A 22257-nucleotide genomic window follows, 5' to 3' on the forward strand; every position below is an offset into this window, starting at 1 on the left:
ACGGGTGGCTCCATAGTTTGATCCATGTGTCCAGTGCTGCTTTGGTGTACTAATAGTGGCTCCAGTGGCGTAGATGGTGCATCGCCTTTCTCTTGTGCACCTACTGGGGTGCTAAGCTCTCAAGGATTAGATGATTCCGGGGTATCCAACTGCTGTTTGGGTCAATAGATTGGTTGAGGTTTTTTTACCATAGCCATCGTGGGTATAGTCTTGGTCGCTCGGGTTTTTTGGGTGTTCACTGCATTAGCAGGAGCGGGGTCTCCTAGAGATGGGGTGGCAAGTGATGGTTGTGGTTGGGCTATGCTTCTAGGATTTCCGTTCTTGGGCACCCATATCCAAGTGTTGCCTTCGTAGTATCCTTGGGCTCGCAACAAATCTTTAGGGATCCGTCGCGTCTAGATTGTGTGTCTATGTCAATAGCTTTGAATCGGTCACTTAGGTTTTGAATGATAGATGTTAGCCCTGTGGGGCTATGTTTTCTTACTACGCATAGGCCACTTTTGGTGTCTTGGCACCCATTTAAGCATGGGCTCTGCAGCCTTGGGGATGGCCTTAGTTGGTAGTGGTTTTGTGGTCTGGGTGGGTTGTGATGACCCACGACCCCCTTCCTTAGGCTTGGTCCTAGGTGGCTCTATCAGTGGCATAGCAAGCTTTGGTGGAGCCTTGCTGCCCTTGGTCAAAGCTGTCATGATTTGAGCATTGCCAATAGAAAGGTGAATCCGCTGCAGATCATAGTCCACATTGCAGTGTGCTTGCTTCTTGAAAGTGCATCCTAATAGCGTTTCTTGACCTACATCCTTCGTATTTGGCAATACATAGAATATGAGTGGTAGGCGAGAAACTCGATAGAGACTGCGATCTTGCACTTCCCTAGGAGTGCATATGACTTTCCCCCCAATGGGCTGAGTTTAGTGTTGGTGGATTGTAATTGTGGTTGACCAATGAGGGTCCAATGAGCATAGGTCAAGACATTAAAGTCAGCTCCCTCGTCAATCAAGGCATCAAATGCATACGTGCACCGAGCAGTGGCTGTGATGCGCAAGTATGCTGGTGCTACTACCTCCTCATCCTCGTCCTCTAATTCAACAATGGTGGTTACCTAGGCATTGACAGGGGCTTCCAGCATAGAGGACTCATGCAATGGATGTGTGGGAGGGTAGTACTTCTTCATGTGACTGCCATTGAAAAAGCCCATACACTCACCTTCAAGCATTTCAAGTTCTACGTTGCCCGTCCTACTAATGGTGCACACTCAGAAATGTCCTAATCCTCGGAATTTCATTTTCTGCTTATGGCCCTTTGCTAAATAGAGCAAAACAAGGTCTCCCTGCTCAAACTCACGTTGTTTGACGTGCTTGTTGAACCACATCTTCTGTCGTGCTTTTTCACTAATGGAGTGGCAGTCCTCATACTCATCATCGGAATCAGCTCCTCTTGACTACTCGTCATCCTCTTGACTCTTGTCTCTAGCCTCTCCTTCGTCGATGACTAAGGCCCAATCGTGCAGTAAGTTCAAATCTTTTAGCCGAGTAAAGTTTGCTCACTCTACCGCGTCTAAGCTAGTATACCACATCCTACCTTTATCGCCTGAGCAGCACCCAAAAGCCTGGGATCCTTGTGCAAGGTACGTGAGACCGTTAGCCTCGCAAACTTACTCGAACTGCTCTACGAAGCCGTACGGGTTGCTACTAGGCTGGTACTTGTCCAGTTGCTTAGCTACTATAGGGATTTTTTATTAGCTCTTCGCCCCCTGAGTAATTCCTAGGCCTGAGAGTAGAGAGGTTGCTAGTGTTGTTGCACTCTGTTCGACGGCTGTGTTGTCCATGAGCCGCTTGGTCACAAGCTCACTCAACGTAAGGTCTACCTCTAGCGCACTTTCTCTCTTTGCATTTGGTCATGCCTTACTTTTACAGGCTAAGGCTAGCACGCGTTCAGCTTTGTGCACACCTACGTCCTGGTACAGCTTCCTAGCTCTCTGCTCCCGATTGTAGGTCGCTATGCCGTGCAGCACTTTCTTAACTGCTTTTCTTTCTTTCTCTAGGCTTGCCACTACCTCCTCTACTAGCCTACCGTGGAATACTGTTGTGGTCAACAAGTCATATTCAATGACCATGTCTTGGACCACGACTGGGAATTCACCCAAGTCTAGCTCATCATCTCCCTGGTCTACATTTGCTCCTGACATCATTCATGTTTCCTGCTCTACGAGGTTGTGGATCAGTCCAAGAAGCTCTAGTAGCACTTTGCCCTCAATCTTGTTGTCCTTTCAATCCCGCTACCATCTTCACAAGTCCTATTGATGGGACTCTAAGCCCCTTGGCTTGTCTACGACCTAATATGCCTCTAAGTGCAGTCTCGAGTTGCTCCTGGGGTGGTCTATGCTACTCCCTCTTCGCTCTATGATGGTTGGGTTACCACGTAAAGGTCGACGATCTCTGGCTCTAAGCTAAGTCACGGTCCTTTGGACAAGCTGCTAGGGCCGCTCCTAGACTATTCAATTGCAATTTTCTCTGGTTTCTCGCTTCAACGAGCCAGGTCGGATCCCTAGGGGTGTTCGGGAATGTGTCCCAATTGGTTCGATTACTTGGGGGTAGTCCTACTCCTAGTTCTTATGTCTTCTGCCCAACTGGTCTAATTCCCAGTATCGAACGGTGGTCCCAATCCTAGGTGGTCCGACTCTCAGAGTCGGACGGTCCAACTGGTTTGGTTCGACCCCAAAAGGTGGTCTGACTGGTCGTGTGGTCCGAGTGCAGTTTTTGGTTTGATTTTTGTGTATCTGATTCTAGGAATAGAACATTTGATTTGACAGGTGTCCGATTTTAAGGCGTTGGCCTGGTTGTGGAATGTCTGATTTCCAAAATCGCATAGGGTCTGTCTGATCAAACAAGATGGGTTGGTCCAACTCTGTGGTCCAAGCATCACGATCGAATGGGTCAAGCATCCGATCGAACGGATTGTGTTCGATTGTGGAATGTCCAATTTTCAAAATCGGGCAGGGTGTCCGATCAAACCATGTAGGTTTGCTCGAGTGATCCGATTCTAAGAATCGAACAAGTCCCTCAATCCGATTATGGGAGTTAGACAAGGACACGAAGGTCCCGACTGCAAATCCTACGGCTCAATGTGATGATTTTTGGCTGATTTCTCCTAGCGTTCCTCACGGCCCCCTGTCATACCTTCCAGATCACACCAATAACATATAAAGAAGATCCTTACATACCTAGATCGGTCGAAAACACTAGAATCAAAGCGTGTGATCTCCTTTGTGATCAGTAGCTCTCTCTCTCTCTCTCTCTCTCTCTCTCTCTCTCTCTCTCTCTCTCTCTCTCTCTCTCTCTCTCTCTCTCTCTCTCTCTCATACGAAATGAGGTCTCCCTTGCTACACCTGGCCTCTTATTGCCCTGCCTAGGTCTGCATTCACCTTGATCTTGCTCCTCTTACCAGTATTTAACCCAGGGTTTTTCTTTTTTTACCCTTCTTTTCCTTGTTCCAGCCTGTTATACAGCAACAAAAACCCTATTGTGTGGTCAACTATTTTGCCCCTATCCTACCTAATTATAAACAGACATCTCAAGAAAAACACTTACACTACTCCAATCTACTTTTTCAAATCCAAAAAACTAAAAACTTTCTTGCTAAGGAGATCAAATGCCTATTCAACTCCCTCACTTCCTACCTATCTACCTCAAGCACCGATTCGGGGAAAACCCTACTTCAATGCTCAATTCGAAGCGCGCAAGCGCTCAAGGCTTGAATCCGTTGGTCCCGGCAACGGAACTAAAAATGTAGAGGTGATCAATCGCCAAGACCCACAGACCGCTTATTGTTTCAAGCATTCCAAGCCGAGCACTAATGGCTACCTCTCACATATCTGACACGCTATCCATCTCTATGAGTGTAGTGAGCTTACCTCCATGCCTCATCGAGTTGCCTCCTCTTCCGAGCACTCCGGTAGCTCTACGATCCAAGTGCAAGCTTCAAGCAAGCTCCATCCTCAAGCTCCATGCTCCATGCTCCAAGCTCCATTGCCATAAGCAAGACAAGAGAAGAGAAGAGAAAAGAAGAAGAGAGAAGAAGATGGAGAGCTTCTCCACCACAATCCCTCACCCTCACACACCCACTCTCTCACACTCTCACACTTCCCCTCTCAAGCACAAGCTCAAGCAAGCAAGCAAGAAGAAGAAGAAAAAAAAGAGAGCTACTTTTGGCCACACATAAGAATGAGCTCTCATTCATCTTTTGAACTTTATATACAAAGCCCTAAATCCCATTTGGGCAGTCATCTCCTTTTTACATGGCCGACTAGGCCCTTTTTTCCATTGTCTCCCTATCTTCCTAGCGTCCTTCCTACTGTCCATCTACCTTTACAATTTGCACGTATGAGAGTCCAACACTCTTAAAATAAATTGTGGTGTACCTTACGTTCTTTTACAAAAGCATTGACTTGCACTTTTTCTTGTCCGCATTTCTCCTTGATTCATGACTTTTCTACACTCCTTATGTTTCCATATTTCTCCTAGCATACCTCCGTCTCCCATTTCAATTTTACCTTGGCCTTATCTTCTGCTTTAGATTTCCTCGATTTTTCACCTTATTTGTCTAAGGGTTATAGGTCATTTTGTTTAGTTTATTGAGTGTGAAAACTTGATAGCCTTGGTCAAGCTTGGTATTTTTTGGACATGTTGAAGCTAGAGTTTGCTAGTAGCTGCCGAACATTGTGGAACAAGGCTTGTTTTCTTGTTGAGACTCTTGCACATCACAGGGATTAAGGGTTCATAAGCACTTCACATTGCACTTGTTTGATGCACTGCACTCAGGGGTCATCTCTTGATTTGCCCAAATACTACCATGCCATGGGTTAAGATTATGCATATTTTGCACCATTGTTGAGCCCTTGCACGACATGAGGCCCGCTGTAGCTAAATGCAAAAAAAATTAGATGCACACGCACATGAGAGAGTACTTATCATTGAGCATGCACATTTCTTGCACACATGAGAGAGTACCTATCATTGAGCATGCACATTTCTTGCACACACAATATTTTGGATGGTCATCATAAAGTTAGGAACCTCTGGATGAGTATGTAAGGTGGTTAGGTGAGTTAGAGGGTCGTGAAGGACACCGCCAATTGTGAGATGGGTTGCTCATATCTGGTCAACATCTAGAGAATCATCATTTTCTTGAGTGTTTGTGAGAATTTGGGTAGAGCGGAGTATGACGTCTTTTTTATGAGCGTTGAGAGGTGAGGATAAGAAAACTTAAAGTTAACAAGGAACTCTATTTGCATTATGCATGAAGCACGACCATATCTAAATAGGCTAGGCACATTTTTTTCAATGCATACATTATTTTTGTGTGTAGCATCGATTGATTCGTTGCACACCACGATCCAACATTGCATATTTTTTCAAATCATGAATGATTGGGCACGGAGTTCATTTCAAAAAACCATATTCTTGCTAGGACACATTGCATAAAAAACAAGTTCATATCTAGATAATGTTTATTTTGAAAACTTAAGAATCAAAGGAAAAGGCCGTAAGTCTTACATCATCAGTGAGTATTTCTTGAAGAAAAAGAAAACATGTGTGCTCAAAGTGTGTGCAACTACAAGAACAATAGGTCAATGAAAGAAATAAGTTGTCCAAGATAAAATATGGAGAAAAATGATGTGATTTATAAAAATCAATATTTTGCCTATTTTTTATGGATTTTCATCAATTCTTCTCACGATGGCTTGTTGACTAGATATGTTCTAATCATTTTGAGTACTTGGATGACTATATTCGGAGTTTATATAACGAAATTATGATCCAAACAAGTTGCAAATAGGCATAGGGCAGAAAAAATGAAAATAGTGAAAAGCAGTAGAAAAGCAAAAGCCGAAAGCTCAAAGCAAAAAGCCTAATGTATATGAAACAACTTGTGAAAACTACATAAGGATGAGGAAAAGGAAGCGTCAGGGGCCTTCCCCCTCAATTCCAATTGTACCTTGTGAGAGAGATGAGAGGAGGGTTGCATGCGAGAGGATACTCTTGTCGTGCTAGTTATGAAGTCGAAGAATTTGGATGTCAAAGCATCGAGTGTTGGCTCAAGGCTTTCAAGGTATGAGAATACAATTCGCATGGTTTTTTCTTCGAACTATTGGTGTTTTTTTGAATTATGTGTTGGGTTTGAGTGATACTCTACTCGAAATTAAGTTTCTTTGTCGTTTCTGAGCTACAAGAGGCATTATGCATCGTTTGGTTTCATGTGTGGTTCGTGTGATGTTTGTTAAAACATTTAAATTTTGTGTTATGTTGTGCATCCGACAAAGTCAATTCCCCCAACCGGCACTCCTTAACGTCTTGTTATCGAGTTGTGAGCGAGGCTTGATCTCAATCATTGCTCGTGTAACATCATCTTGTTCATGCACTTAGTCATACCATTCTAGTGTGGGTATATGGGGTGGTCAGCTGATGCTTAATGCCCCTTTCATCAAAAAAGTACTCAAAGGCTTTAGATATATACTCACCCCCATTGTCAGATCATAGGCATTTCAGCCTATACCCAAACTAGTTCTCCATAAGAGCAAGTCAATGCTAAAATGTAATAATCCTTCCTATTTTTACTTTATGAGGTATGTCCACACCCAAATCTTATGTGAGTAATCATTAATGAAAGTAATGAAATACTTCACATCACCTAACAATTGGCAAGGCATAGAACCACAAATATCAAAATAAACAAGAACCAAAGGCTCTCCCATGTGCATAATATCAAACTTCTTATGCAAATTGTGTGTTTACTTGCCATAAAGACAATGATCACAAGAATCAAAACATTTGTAGTCATGGAGTGAAAGATATTGCAAATGGGTAAGCATTTTCATTCCCTTTAATGACATGTGCCCAGGGCAAGATGTCATAGCGATACATGTGGTACTACATCCACGGTCAATATACCAAGATATAAGTAGGGAATAAAGAGTGCCAAACTTGGCACCTCGTACCAAGACAACATTCCCATAGTTAAATCTTCCATAAGGAAACACCAAAAGATACAAAGTAACCGGTATCATCCAACTATCTAACAGAGACTAGGCTTTTGGTCAAAACTGGAATATGGTGTACATTATGGAAAGTAAAGATATTGTTTGAAAAAAAATGCAATTGTACATCTCTAATACCAACAATATCCAATGCCAAATCTTTATCCAATTTGACAAGTCATGTCATGCTGCAATAGGAGTGGAACCACTCTTGATGAGGAGTAACATGAAATGAAGCCCCTGAATCAATTAGCCAATATTGAGCATAGGTGGACAAGGCATTAGTCAACTATGAGGCATTAAGAGAAGAAGCTATAAGTATATAATCATCATCCAAATCAGTCTGCACTACATTAATCTCTTTAATCTTGACGTTGGACTTGCTCACGATAATGCTTTGATCATCATTCTTTTCCTACACTGCCCTTTTCATTTTCCTTCTACTTGTCAATAGGCATTTTATGGCACTACAACTGAATATGACCCTACTTTCCAAAATAATAATCAGTCAATGTGGACATATAGCCACAACAAGATTATCTACATGACTAAGAATGAGACTTCTGAGAGTCTCTCCTATGACTGTCATTACCACTCTTAGCATTACTACCTCTAACTATCAAAGCATGAGAGCTACGGGAAGCATCAACATTCTTTCTGTTAACTTCTTCATTCAATAATGTATCCTCTATACTTGGCAATGTCAATCCATCAGCAAGCATTATGGCACACATAGCAATATGGAATGTGTCCCATGATTCAAGCAATGTAGCTAGCAAGAACAATGGTGAAAGATTCTCATATGACTGTCATTACCACTCTTAGCATTACTACCTCTAACTGTCAAAGCATAAGAGCTACGGGAAGCATCAACATTCTTTCTGTTTACTTCTTCATTCAATAATGTATCCTCTACACTTGGCAATGTCAGTCCATCAGTAAGCATTATGGCACACATAGCAATATGGAATGTGTCCCATGATTCAAGCAATGTAGCTAGCAAAAACAATGGTGAAAGATTCTCCTCAAAGTTAATCCCTATAATGACAAGTGGCTAAAAATAGAATGAAACTCATTCTAGTGGGTGAACACAAAAGTCCCTCTCTTCATACGAATGTCCATAAGTTGCTTCAATCAATACAATTGAGAGGTAGGGCTCTACTTATCATAGACATCACGGATCTTCTCCCATAACTGCCATGTAATCTACCCTTCAAATAGTAGAATATCCACTTAGATAGTGGCAAAATGATTATAGATTTACATAATTCAACCCAATCCTCCACATCAAAGCATTTGATCTTGACACCCTCATGTCTCAATGGCTTAATCTACAATTTCTATACCAAAACTTGCAATATTTGTGCCTTCCAATAGCTATAATTTGTGCCATCAAACTTGTCAATGTTAAAGATAGCATTGTCATTGATCCACTAGCCATCATGCCAACAAATCAAAGCATAGTACAAGAAGATGGGTTGTTATAAATGATTGAAAATCAGCCCCAAACAACCACCAAGATAAAGTCTAAACAAAAGGAAACAGCAAGATGTAGGGTTGTCTACTAATTGCCAATAATAAACTATAAAATCAAAGCATTTGCTCTCATAATTAATGCATAAACCTGCAGCTATAACACTGCTACAATAAATGCATCAGTGAATCCAAGACTAACTATAAGCAATCAAGAAAGAAAAGCCAAGCTTCCACTACCAAGAATATCAAAGGAAACAACCAAGATATGTAGAAATAATTGGCAATGAATATGCGTACAACTGTACTACAACAGTGAAAACCCCACTAAAATTAAGCTAATGCAAGCTCAAATTAAGCCAAGAGCATTTTAAGACATGTATCAAATATCCACCAATGATCCCAACATCATATCATGAGTATATGAGCATAAATGAAGCTCTTACAGTGATTCAATGAATGTCCATGTTTTATGATAGCATGTTGCCCTATTCAAGCAATGAATGTCTAAAGCATATGGACTCAAAACCAATGCTCAGAGGTGATTACTAGTGTTGGGGAGAGAGGCAAACAATGCCCAATGCTACTTGCTTGAGTGACCAGAGCAAGCAATGGAGTTGTTATAGCTAACTGAGGTGCTACCCAAAAAGCTTGAAGAACAAACGCAAACAACATGAACAAATGTTGATGGCCTACTATTATGGTAAGTACTATGCTGGTGATGACAATGCTCAATACACTCCATAGGAGCCTTGGGACATGCCTTGAGAAGCGTGGAAAAAGTGAGAGAGCAATGCTCGCCTCGAATGGAAGAAACCATGGCTACCACAAATCTTGAGCTATAGGTATTATCACGGGTTGAAATAATCACTAATGAAGCTCCTCGATCAAGGGGCTCTAATACCACTTGAAGGAAGAAGCCCCAATGGGAGCATGATCAAGCGGAAGCAATGGAGGTGTGAGCTATGGTAGAGGGATCAAGAGAGTAAGAGAGAGAGAGAGACTCAAGATATGGGAACTCCAATAGTCACAATATGTGACCAGCTTCCCTTATTCCATTAGTCACTAAAAGAATAAAGAATAAAGTGATAGTGATAGGCATCCGCCATCTATAGTATAAAAGTGTACGGGTATTGTCAATGTAGTGAATACATGAGCAACATAGGCATAGGTGCCTTTACCCCCAATACTCATTGAGTGGTAGTTTGGGTATGGTAGTTGCAACACAGAAGGTAGTGGAGATGAAGATGCAAAAGAAGATGGTGTGTGTGATATAGAATATGGTATGTGTGGTAAAGAAGAGGGTGATGATTATGCCCCTATTGCTTCTGTAATAGAGCAGGATTTGATGAACAAAAATCTAAAGATGACGACATTAACAATCATGTCCAACAAGCTGCTACTACTTATTCACAATAGGAGTGTTTGTGACAAGAAGTCTGCAGTAGGAAGGCAATGATTGTGTTGGTAGCAAGAAGACAATAAGCAAGGAGGAGACAAGGTCGGTAACATGCCATGATGATGATGATGATGATGATGATGATGATGATGATGACGACGACGACGATGACGACAACAATCCACAATACTCACTTTTCATTCTCAACCCTCTACAGCCACTATGCATACAAGCGAGAAGCATGGGTATAGGCATCAGAGAGTGCTAAAGAGAAGGAAGTGCATTAACATGCCTGCAATGTACATATGTATGGGCACTAAGTACAAGATAAATGCAGGTAACTAGGCACAAGTGGTCTGTAACCCCCAACAAGATTTTGATTTGCGCACAAATGGAACAAAAGAGGAAGCATGAAGCTAAAAAATAGCTCTTACTCCTCAAGAAAAGTATTATCAAGTTTTTACAACCCCAAACCCAAAAATAATTTAATTAGCCAATAGAGTTTCTAGCACCAAAGGCAAGAGGATAATCCAAAAGAAATTCTATGACAATGTTAAGGGATAGAGAGGGTTGAAATTACAATGATATTTGACTTTAATGTTTATCATATGCTAAAACTTACATGAATTCTTCCCATGAGCAAAGTATAAACTCTGATCAAGATAAGAAAATACATATCTAAGAAGTGGATCAATCAACAAGACAGATATAGATTCCGCGAAGCCTATAAGCTCCAAGGGAACAAAAGAATGTATCTTGGACCTCTAAGCTCCAAGGGAACAAAATAATGTATCTTGGATTTGTGTGTGTGTGTGTGTGTGTGTGTGTGTGTGTGTAGAGATTTGACAAAGGAGACAATTGATAGGTTAGTATTCACATGTGCACACAAACTTAGAGTAGAGACAAGTAGAGTTGGCAAAGTAGACAATTGGAAATGATATAAAGAGAGAATTGGATGATAGAATAGAGATGTATGTGTATCTTGTCACACACACACACACACACACACACACACACACACACACACACACACACACAAAGAAGAAAGAACGAAAGAAACTTATATAAATGTCTACAAACGGCCAAATCGACCTATGAGACCAAAATGTTACATTTGAAAATTCAAGGAATTTTTCGAAGTCCCAAGATAGTTATCATCTAATGCTATGCCTAACTAAGTAGAAAATAAACAATACATGGATGATAAGTACAAAATGATGTTTAAGCCAAACGCAATGTGAAACTCCTCGGAAGGCACTCTCATCATCCCAAGATATCTCTCATGGGTCCATCTAGCAAAGAGAAACTTAAGCAGTGAGGTATGATCCCCTGATGATGATGTGGTATCCTCTATAATTCCAAATGATGCCTCTTATCAGGACATGGACCAACTGGACGTGGATGATCGGCTCTCTATACCTCTCTGTGACTATGTTTAGGATAGTTCCCCGTAGTGGGGTCACCAATCGATATGAGGAGGGCTCTATAGTGGGGGGAGAAGCTGATACTCAATTGAACTTTGTGAGTGTACATTGGTGTGTGGCTCCATGTCTCTACTCTTGGGTCCATAGGATGTGCTCTCTATGACAGCATAGCTCCAATAAGAAACATTTGAGACATCTCTAATCTAGGAAATCCATCACCTTGGATAATGGCCTAGCTCCCTCTCTAAACATGCATATATACACGCAGTAAAGAGGGATGGATATGAGAGAGACAACTAGAGAGTTGATAGAGGAGACAATTTGTAAAGGAGATAGTTGGCAAACAAAAAAAGATGAGAGTATGACTAGAGACATGAAGTGTGGTTATTATTGGCAAACACGCACGCACGCACACACACACTAGAGAGGAGAGAGAAAATGAAACACAAAACACATTTAATAAACAAAGGTGGATGGATATGCATGTAAGAGAGAGCGAGAGAGAGAGAGAGAGAGAGAGTAGTCAAGGGGAAGAGAAAATGGAGATGAACGACATACAAACATACATAATAGGAAAAGGGGGTGTGTGTGTGTGTGTGTGTGTGTGTGTGTGTGTGTGTGTGTGTGTTGTGAAAAAAGGACGAGAGAGAAGGGGGAGAGAGAGAGAGAGAGAGTAGAGGCAAATAAAGAGAAACATCAGAGACGGTGTGCATTGGTACGCACACACACCCAACGTACATACATATATACATACGATTCTAATCACACGAGTCTTAACAATGATGCCATGGTATTGGTATGTCAACATCAAGAGTGGAGTGTTCGTGGCTATGACATTTTCATGTCTATTCATACACACCTTCACCACAATCACACCAATATGTAAGTCTCTCACCATACTAGGCCTCAATCTTTTAATCTACATAAGAGTACTTATGAATGGACTTCACATCAAGCCAAGGCCTCAATGTAGGCACACTAGAGGTAAAATGATGTACTTCCTAATACCATAGCCAAAAAGCCGCATTGGTGGCTATGTAAGTTATTAGAGTATCGAATGGAATAAAGCACGAAGACCAAAAAAAGGGGCATACATATTCTCTTTCATGTTTTAGACATACATATTTTAACCCTTTTTCAAGAAGAGCAAGAGAATGTGAGAAGCCTCCCCTAAAAAGCCTTTTTTTGTACCATTGCATCTCCCTAATGAAGTGCTTACAAAATAACTCTTGATCTTCTTCCTAGTCAAAAGAGGATCTTCTATTGGAGTTCTCCCTGAGAGACGCAATGAAAATAGATGTTGATGCATCACTACGACATGGTTGAAGTGTATTTTCTCCCTAATCACGTATTATGCACCAATCATCTACAACATTGGGATCACCATCATCTTGTTTAATTAGCTTGCTATTTTGGACTTGGTGATCTCGCATGCCATCACCATACTTCTATTCTTGCCCTTGGGCTATTGTTCCCCTAACAAGGACCCCATCCATACAATAGTCAACACTCCTCTATCTGTATCCTGCCTTTTTCATCACACCACTTATCCATAGAAATTCATCAACCCTCCAATTAAAGTGTCCTTCCAATGACAACAATAGGTGGCTTATGGAGTTGTTCCTTGCAAACTAACTTTGCAATGATGCAATAGCTTCCAACACGTAACTATAATAAGAGTTACCTTAGATCTTATTTGAAGGTGTCTCCCTCTACACAACTCATAAACGAACCTTGCAAATTTCTTAAGACATCTCACTAGTTAAACCCCTACATTATCCTAAATTAAAAACTTTTATGATTGCAGCTGTGGATTTTACTGTCATTTGTGGGGGCCGCGAGCCCCAAGTGTTGAAAATGGAGGATGATTGGCCCTTGAGTATAATGCGCTAGGAAATTACAATGCTAAAGCAGAATCCACCTGTTAGCTTCTATTTTAAACTAGATGGTAGGAAAATTTGAAGTCGAGCTGAGGATGTTGTTACCAACGGAAAGTGTGTGGCTCCACATATTTTAGAAACTGTACAGTCTCCCTAAAAATCCCAACACCACAAGTTGTAATATCCAACACTTGTAAATTTTTGAATTTTTTTGGCCAATAGAATATTGCCACTTACAAACTTGCAATATTTAAAATTTATGGTATTTATGCAAAATCATACACTTGTTATACACTTTCCAATCATGAGTGAATTCTAAGCGGCATACTTGGTCCAACAAAGAAGCTAGAGTTGGAATGAAGTGGCAAGCTTGGTGCAACAAAGAAGCTAGAGTTAAAATGGTTCTCTTTCACTTTAGCAATTCTATTTCTTGCGCTAATAGCTAGAAAACTATGCATGACATGTATAGACAAATCAAAAATGTTATACACACAATCAATTTGAAACAAGCTTTGGCTCTCTATAACTAAAGCATCTTAGTCTAGATGCAACCTACAACACTAACCTAAAAAAGAAATGTCCTCTAGATTAATTAGAAAGCCCTATGCATGAAAAAGCATAGGAAGGTGTTGCCCACACTACCATAAAATGCAGAGTAAAGAGGTCACTTTTAACTTTTTCTACAAAAAGTAAACCTAGAATATTCTAGAGACTATGTGGATCTCACATTGCAAGAAGCACAATCAATAGGTCACATGTACGTAACTTATTTTGGAAACTCTAGACTCTCATTATCCTTTGAATTATTTGGATCTCACTTTTTTATACATAGGGGACTAAACCTAGTATATCCTTGAACAACTATGGACACTTACGCATCTTCCCTCCCATTAAACTTGCTAGGGAAATTAGGTCACTTCTCTCTATGCAACTTTGGAATGCCAAAAATGATTATTAATATGGATGTATCAAAATTTGTATTGAGATTCTTCTTGGATATTTTGTGTACAAATGAGGCTTGACGACTGTGAATAAGTTTGCATCATCAATGCAATCTTGCAAAGAAAGTACACCAAGTAGCCAAACAATGGACTATTGTTGTAGTTCTTCTAGATGGGGAATTGAGAAATGTCAATGCCATTTTCTACAACTGCATAGCCCTTGACTAGCACTTGAGAGACCACAAGTTTATGGATCTACAGTATCCTCTTCTTCTTAGCTAGCTATCGTAAGTAACTATATTCCCTAATTGTAGTTATGAATACTATATTCTTATAGTTTTCATCACGCGTGCTTGAGTTTAAAATGTTGCATATCATCAGCAAGTTTAAGGAAACTCAGCATACCTTGTAAATCAAGCTAAGTTTACAGAAACTTAGCAAAGACATTTAGCACACAAATCAAGCAACCTTGTAAGCCCAATGTTTGCATGCATTAACATGCATACTTTGCTTAATTCTACACTTTGGTGGTCTTTTTTTAAAAGACAAGAACCAGCACTATATTACCAAGGCTGTCAATTTGGAAAACGCCGCAAGTGAAATGATGGGATTAGAACTTACGCACAATTGACCTCACTCACATGCTTTAAACCCCAAGCCGTCAGTACCATTACGATATATTTCATCTGGCTCCATTTGTCGTGTTAGCAATTTCTGATGAAGTTTTCACTTTTGCTATAAACTTAAGTTTGCAAAAGTAGATTCTACATGATACTTTCGCTCATGGAGGATTCAATAAAGGCAACGTGTTTAGCAATGTCATTCATACCAGGCAGATGTGCGGTAATCAAGTTTCTGTAAGACCCAAAACACAGTTCCAACCATCACCCTTACTGAATCTCTAATCAAGCCAACACAATCAATCACTTGCAGTTCACAAATCGAACCCTTCAGAGCCAGACGCATTGTTCTAGATTTTGAATCGGACTTCTAGAGAAGTGCTATGCCAATTGACCCCGATTCCAGGTGGCCACAATACAGACTTCCACCGAATGCATAGTACTAGCCATTATGCGATGCGAAAGAACCCCTGGAGCTAAACGACCATTGTCGCCAAACTATCATATTATGGACAAGAAATTTTGCATGGCTTCCACCATGTTTGGTGGCCATTGCAGCTCCGAGTTCACCCAGCTGTAGTGACAAGGCAACATAACTTACCTCTGCCACATGAAATATCAGACTATATAATTAAGCTTTTATCCTTCCGAACCATGAAATTTCTACCTGATATTGGCATACAGTGGCTCCCTTCTAGTTGCTTCCAAAAACTGCTCCTCAGCCCTACCGCGATCACCCTCACTCCACAAGACAGCAGCCAAAGCTGCATGTGCTTCAGCATAATTTGGATACTTCCGCACCAATCCTTGCATCAGTTTCCTCGCCTCTTCTGATCTTTCAAGCTGCAAAAGCAACATCCAATCACTATTAATAAAGACAACTGACCTTCACGTGTCCAGTTTGTAGGATGCATAACACGCAACAGTCCATCAAAGTAGGTGAAACACAAGTAGCAGCTAATGGTGCAAAGCACTACCCAGCCAACTATGGAAAAGCAAAAGTTCTGCCACAGCAAAGACTAGTTGTATGGAGATGAGAGGTGGGCGATTTTTCCTGTTGGATATAGAAAGGTAAGCAGAAAGATCACAGCTACCAGTGGGTTGGGGAAGAAAACATGTGTATGAATGCTCACTTTGTGGCGTACAAAATAACACGTGTTGAGCCACTAAAATTAAACCATGCACTAATTTAAAATTACTGTGCATTATTGCCAATTTATTCTCCTTGCACGGCCATGCTAAACTCCAAAAGAAGCTCAGAGAGATACCCGTGCTGGGAATAAAGATGCTTTGTGTCAAACTGATAGATCTCAAGTCCAAGGAAGAAGTGAAGGATACTAAGGTCAGCCATGTCGAACTCTTGCCACAAAATCTCTCAAGTCCAATCCACGTACTATGAGTCACTCTCTGTGATAATCAAGTCATCCACATAACAATAACCAAAACACACCTATCACCCACAACCTTAGAATAAAAGTTGGGATCATGATCTGATCTATGGAAGGCACTTTGTAGAGAGAAGCAATCAATCCGCTTGTACGAAGCCCTAGCAGCTTGCTTTAGGCCATAGTGGGTCTTCCACAACTTGTAGGCATAATTCTCCTTTCCTCACACAAGAAAACCAGGAGGCTGTTCAACCTAAATCTCCTCTAAAATGCCATTCAAAAATGCGGCCTTCACATGCATATGGTAAACTGGCCATCAATGAGATGGGCTTGCAAGAGCCAAAATAGCCCAAATGGTAGACATATGAGCTATAGGTGCAGAAGTCTTTGATAAGTCCAAGCCTACCCTCTGTGCAAATCCCTTGGCAACAAGCCTAGCTTTGTGCTTGTCCAAGGAGCCATCAACCAAGTATTTGGCCTTATTTCTCACTTCACACCAATCACCTTTCACTTCCTTGGACATGGAACCAACTCCAAAGTCTAATTATGCTCCATAGCATCGACCTCCTCTTTCAGTTACCCACTCCTCACTTAGGATACTTAGGCCATCAACATGACTTAACTAACTTGCACTTCACATGTGCACAACTTAATGATGCCAAAGCTAAGCATTAAGAGTACATATCCCCGTGACATGAGCTATGCTTGCAGTCCCTTTTTGATTCCAATTTTGGACTTGAGAGGGAGTGTTGAGCTAAAAAAGGTGCAGAACACATTAAACCTTAATTGGCCCCCCAAAACTCAAAAACTACCCAAATTCGTATGTACCACAAGCAAAAAACTTGAAGGTTGGGAGGAGTCGCATCTATAAATAGAAATCTGCCCAACCATCCCTTGTTTTGCAAGTTACCCCAATTCTTCCTAGCATCCATCTATCAAGTGCCGCCTCATCCAATTGTTGCCATGGTGATCCTCATATGGTGCCCATCAATCCGACGACTCCACTAGCCTGCATTTTGTTCTACTTTGCTATAGCCATCACCTTCAACTCTTGCAATGTCCATCCACACCTGTCGACTTCATCTTGGAGACTTCTTCAAGCTGCATTTTGCCCTAGTCGCTATCATCTCCTTCAATCTACTACAGTGGTCATATCCACCTATTGCCCTTCAGCTTGGCAACTTCTAAAACTTGTGTTTTGCTCAAGATTGCTGACATAATCATCATCTATAACTGGTCATTTTTGCAATTTCAGCACTTTTCTTCATTAGTCTTTGCTCTGACCGGTGCTTATTGCACTCAAAATGCATCTCTAGTAGATGAGACACATCGACACCTCCTTTACCCCGCTCCCATCAGAGCCACTGCTGTTGGACAACTCTCCCCTTCGCATCTATACATTTTCATTCATTATTCAATTATTTGTATTTTTAGTTTTTGTATTTTTGGGTGGTTGTGTTAGTGTTCACTACATTTCAGTCCTGGCCATATACTCTTATGTTTTCTTTTGCAAATCCTAGCATATCTCCACACACCCTCTATATCCTACTATGAAGCTAACAAAAGACTCCGATGCTCCTCCCTTCAACAAGCATAGCTACCATCAGGTTATGGTTTTCCAATATCCTTGCCCCTAATGACTAAAATGGCTAGATTTTGTTGAGATAACTTGAGAGCTGGTTGGGGGATGAGAGAATGTTATAAAGAGAGAAATTTCAAAGTTTCATTATGAGAAGTGCTGAAAAACTTTTATTGCCCTCCTTAAACAACCATGAAAGCTGTCACCTATAGCTTAGAACCATCAAAAAGAATGTTGCCCCCTCTCGTATGCTATCACATGCACTAGAACGACCTTGGGCTACTATCATGTACTCCTAGAAAGCTCCAAATTCCCGTCACTTGCTGTAGGAATGGTCCTTGGCTGCTGAAAATCACATCAAAAACATCTCCTTACTCTCTAACAACCTCCTCTCTCACAATGGCTAGAATAGACTTATGTCAACCCCTCGAAACATTTTTCCAACTTGCATGGGCAAGTTTTGCCAAGTGGTGCCAACCTTCTAATCCCATTTTCTAGTGTTATCCAACTTATTAAGTTAATTGTCAAAATATTTAATTCTAAAAATTAATTAAAATTTTATTCTAATGCCCGAAAAAATAATTCCACTAGTCAATAATTAAATTGGCTAGACTAATTTGTCTTCCAAGTATCCCGAAGTAGTTATTGACCTTGACCCTTAGACTGGCATTAGCTAATTAATTAATGTCTAGTCTCTAGTGTTACAATTAACATTAGTGGCCAATAAATTGGTCTAGGTCCAAATCTAACATCAGGTACCACCTAGTACCTGTCAAACATAACTTATTACAACTTTTGCCTTTGGTGCCAATTGATATCTCAGGGTCTTGGATCCCACATTGTAAAATAATTAACTTGCACCTCACATGTGCAAGTCACATTAGCAAGCTTTTAATTGAATGCCAAGAAAAGTAATAAAATTTCACTTCCTCACAACAATAAGAAGAATGCCAATGCCAATGAAGACCATTAATGAAGAAAGCCAACCAAGCAGCAAGATCCTCTCTCCATACAAAAATTCGATCAAATAGAAGGCTAGCAAAGGGCAATGGAAACTGAGAGGCCTTGAAAAAATCACTCCTGAAAACTCCAAACAGGGATAGTTGAACCAAGCCTCTAACCCAACTATGAGATGATAGCAAGAAACTATCGAAGGCACCATAAGCTGCATAGAAACAACAAGGATCAAGGATCAAGTGGCAAAATATGATGGCTCAATGCAGAAGAGAAGAGATTGTCACATAAAAGAAAGGCCCAAAGTAGAGTGCAAACCTTCAAACGCCTCACGATCTTGAGAAGCCCCCTCTGAAACACAAAGAGCCAAGAAATCAGAAATCCGCGACTCCATCACAAATATTGTCTCTCTTTGAAAGGGATGGTATCACAAGGACGTGAAATTTTGATGTTTTTCTTATGTTTAATTGACATTTGATTAAAGGATTAATCAAATGTGCAATTAAAAGATGCACATGTGAGGTGCAAGCTACATTCTCACAGTTGAAGACCGAAGGACCCTATGAAAAATATGGGTGTCAAAGGCAAAAGTTATAACAAGTTACACTTGTTAGATTCTAGGTGAATTTTGGTGTTAGTTTGCCCCTCAGACCATTAATTGGCCATTAAGTGTCAGTGGTGACACTAGGGACTAGGCATTAATTAATGAATTAATGCTTGTCCAAAGGTCAATTAATGCATGGGACCATTTTCTGTTGCAAATGGCCTAGCCAATTCATTTTTGGATGGGCAAGGTCAATTTTCTGGGCATGGATTAAGGGCTAAATTAATTTTCAGAATTAATTAATTCTGAAAATTAATTAAATGGCTGGAAATTGCTAAAAATGGATTAAGAAAGCTGCCACTTGGCAAAACTTTCCCATGCAAGTGGGGGAAAGGCTAAATAGGGCTGAAGGGAGAGGGAAATCTCGTTTTTTCATTTTGGAGCTATTAAAAAGAGGTGTTGGACTGTTGCTGCCAGCTTTTGGGGCCATTTCCCAGCCATTGGAGACCATTTTGGTGATGGAGATTGCATATTCTTGACCTTGGGAAGCTAACAATTGCTACTGATGCACTTTCTCTTGAAGATCAGAGTCTCTGAAGCTTCTATTGTTGTTGGTGCATCCGTTTGGGTCTGGTACAGAAGAGCAGCAACTAATTTTGATCAGTTCTTCGCGACAAATCTCAAATTTTTCTCTCTTTACAGCATTTTCTCATCTCCTTCAGTCTATGCTCAATCATTCTCAGCAATTCTCAGCCATTTTTGGTGGGTTGATCTGTAATTTCTACAGTAAACCCTAATTTACAGCAGAAATTAGGGTTTAGCAGCCGCCTTGGAATCCATGCCAGAGATTGAATGCTCAAGGAACTGAAATCAGCAACTGATAATTGAAGATTATCAAGGGAATTCAGGAGTCAGCCCATCCCAAATTGATTTGGGACAGCATTTGGCCAGCCAAGGGTCAAATTGGAGAAGAAGTCCTAGGTGAATGAAGGGACAAATGACCCAAAAGGCTTGTTGGTCATTTATGACAGTAAGAGCAATTGGTTAGCAAGAGAAGATTGAAGAATCTTAAGTTGTACTCCTTCCAATTGAATGAAAGCTAAAGAAATACCGCAAGGGGCGCCAATTTTGGGGCCAACACGGTGTCTACTGTCCAAGAATGTTATGGTAAGGTGTGTATTTCATTTTATGTGCATTTAACTATTGCTATAATTAACTCTTAAATCAGGTTATCACCGCCCATTCCAAGAAGGAAGGCTGGTTTCATGGTTCCATTGCCGGGACACGTCAAATCTCTTGATTTGGTGGGCCTGAGGCACCTGATTGCAAGCCAAAGCTTTGTGCTAGTGTTGATCTTTGTGCTCAGCTGAGAAATTACAGCAAGATGTCTTCATACAGTGGGATGCAATCAAGCAGTAATGATGCCTCTCATGATGCACATTCACATGGGGAAGAAGGAAATGCAATGCCTGATCTTGGACAAGGCACGAATCATGGGCAGCATGCTGAAAATGTGGTTGACGGCCAAGATGTTGGACCCTCAATGCAAAAAGATGATGATGATCAGCAAGGGGAAATGGAATTTGATGATGCATTCAAGAATCAAATGAGGGCAGCAGCCAATATCTTTGCTGAATTGGCAAAAGATCCTCAAGATGTTGGACCCTCAATGGAAAAAGATGATGATGATCAGCAAGGGGAAATGGAATTTGATGATGCATTCAAGAATCGAATGAGGGTAGCAGCCAATATCTTTGCTGAATTGGCAAAAGATCCTCAGTTTACTTGGTTTTTGAACACTCCTACGAAGGACAACAAGGGCAAGAAGAGAAAATCCTCTTCTAGAACTTCAAGACAGTTAGATGCACCAAAGAACAAGCCAAAGCCTTCTCAAGATGCTCATGGTGAAAAGCAGTTGGTGCCAGTTAGGCAAGAAATGCATATACAAGTTCATGATGTAAATGCTAATCCTATGGTTTTTGGATAGCAAGGTTTGCATGAGAATTTAGGGCAGCAAGCTTACTTTGGTGGTAGCACAATTTTTCATGCTATGGTGGGTGAGCGACCGAATGTGGGAATGTATGGCACACCTCCCCATAATTTTCAGCAACCAATGCATGGCTTGCATAACCCAATGCACTCAGGTATGGCTCATGGAATGCATAATCCGATGTATGGCAGCATCGGTATGATGCCCGGTGTGCAAAATCATGCATATGGGCAAGCATCGGTACCCCATCGTGCTTTTGGGGCTCGAGGAATAAGTGCTGGTCATGCAAATGCTCCGTTTAATGCTGGCTATCATGGAAATACAGCAAATGCACCATTTTTGCAGCAGCCCGTATATGACAATTTGACCCCCATAGGTCCAGCAAAGGACTATGATGAGGGAGGTAAAAGTGTGAAATTTGAACCGTTCAGTGGTGCACAAGATAGCCTGAAAGCTTTGACTTTCATTCAGCAATTTGATGCAGCCTATTCTGGGGGAAACTTCACCGAATCCTCTAAGATTCGAAAGGCAGCCACTTTCTTGAAGGGAAATGCATTGCAGTGGTGGTCCACGCTCTTGATGCAAGGTAGAGCACCGTCAACATGGGTACAATTTAAGCGAATGTTTGCATCAAATTGGTTGACTAGTACCTTTGAGGTAGACATCATGACAGCTTGGAACAAGCTTGATGCAGAGGAATGCAAGAATTTAGAGCAATACAATAAGAAGTTTTAGGATGCATTGCTGCCCGTCACTTCTTATTGGTCAGTTCCCCTTCATGAGCAGGGGGAGATGTATGTGGTTTGCCTAAAGGAATCAGGGATTTTTGCATTAAATCCATTGCTTCAAGCATGTCTCAGCTTATAGAAACTGCTACTAGAGCTCATACATTGCTGTGTGGAAAAGATGCCGGCTTTCAAGACCATGATGAGTCAAATGTCAAGGAAATGAAGGCAGAGAAAAATGGCAGATCTGAAAAGCAGGCTGAAAAGAGGCAAAAACAGCAGCAAAGACCTTCGAAAAGTGTGGCAGAGC

General features: G+C 41.0%; 1 protein-coding gene across 1 annotated transcript in view; it reads right to left on the bottom strand.

Moving 5' to 3' along the window:
* Window positions 1–14737: 14737 nt before the first annotated feature.
* LOC148011607 (uncharacterized) overlaps window positions 14738–22257 on the bottom strand; it is a 58918-nt gene continuing 51398 nt past the window's right edge. Inside the window, exons 4-5 of the mRNA XM_087670593.1 lie at window positions 15438–15613; window positions 14738–15344 (exon numbers count right to left, since the gene is read on the bottom strand). Coding sequence (XP_087526719.1) covers window positions 15272–15344; window positions 15438–15613 — 249 coding nt within the window. The 3' untranslated portion in view covers window positions 14738–15271. The remainder of the gene's footprint in view (window positions 15345–15437; window positions 15614–22257) is intronic.

The sequence above is a fragment of the Lygodium microphyllum genome, chromosome 28, assembly GCF_053477565.2.
Source record: "Lygodium microphyllum isolate KBCC chromosome 28, Lygodium_microphyllum_v1.1.10, whole genome shotgun sequence".
In the NCBI taxonomy this organism is placed as follows: domain Eukaryota; kingdom Viridiplantae; phylum Streptophyta; class Polypodiopsida; order Schizaeales; family Lygodiaceae; genus Lygodium; species Lygodium microphyllum.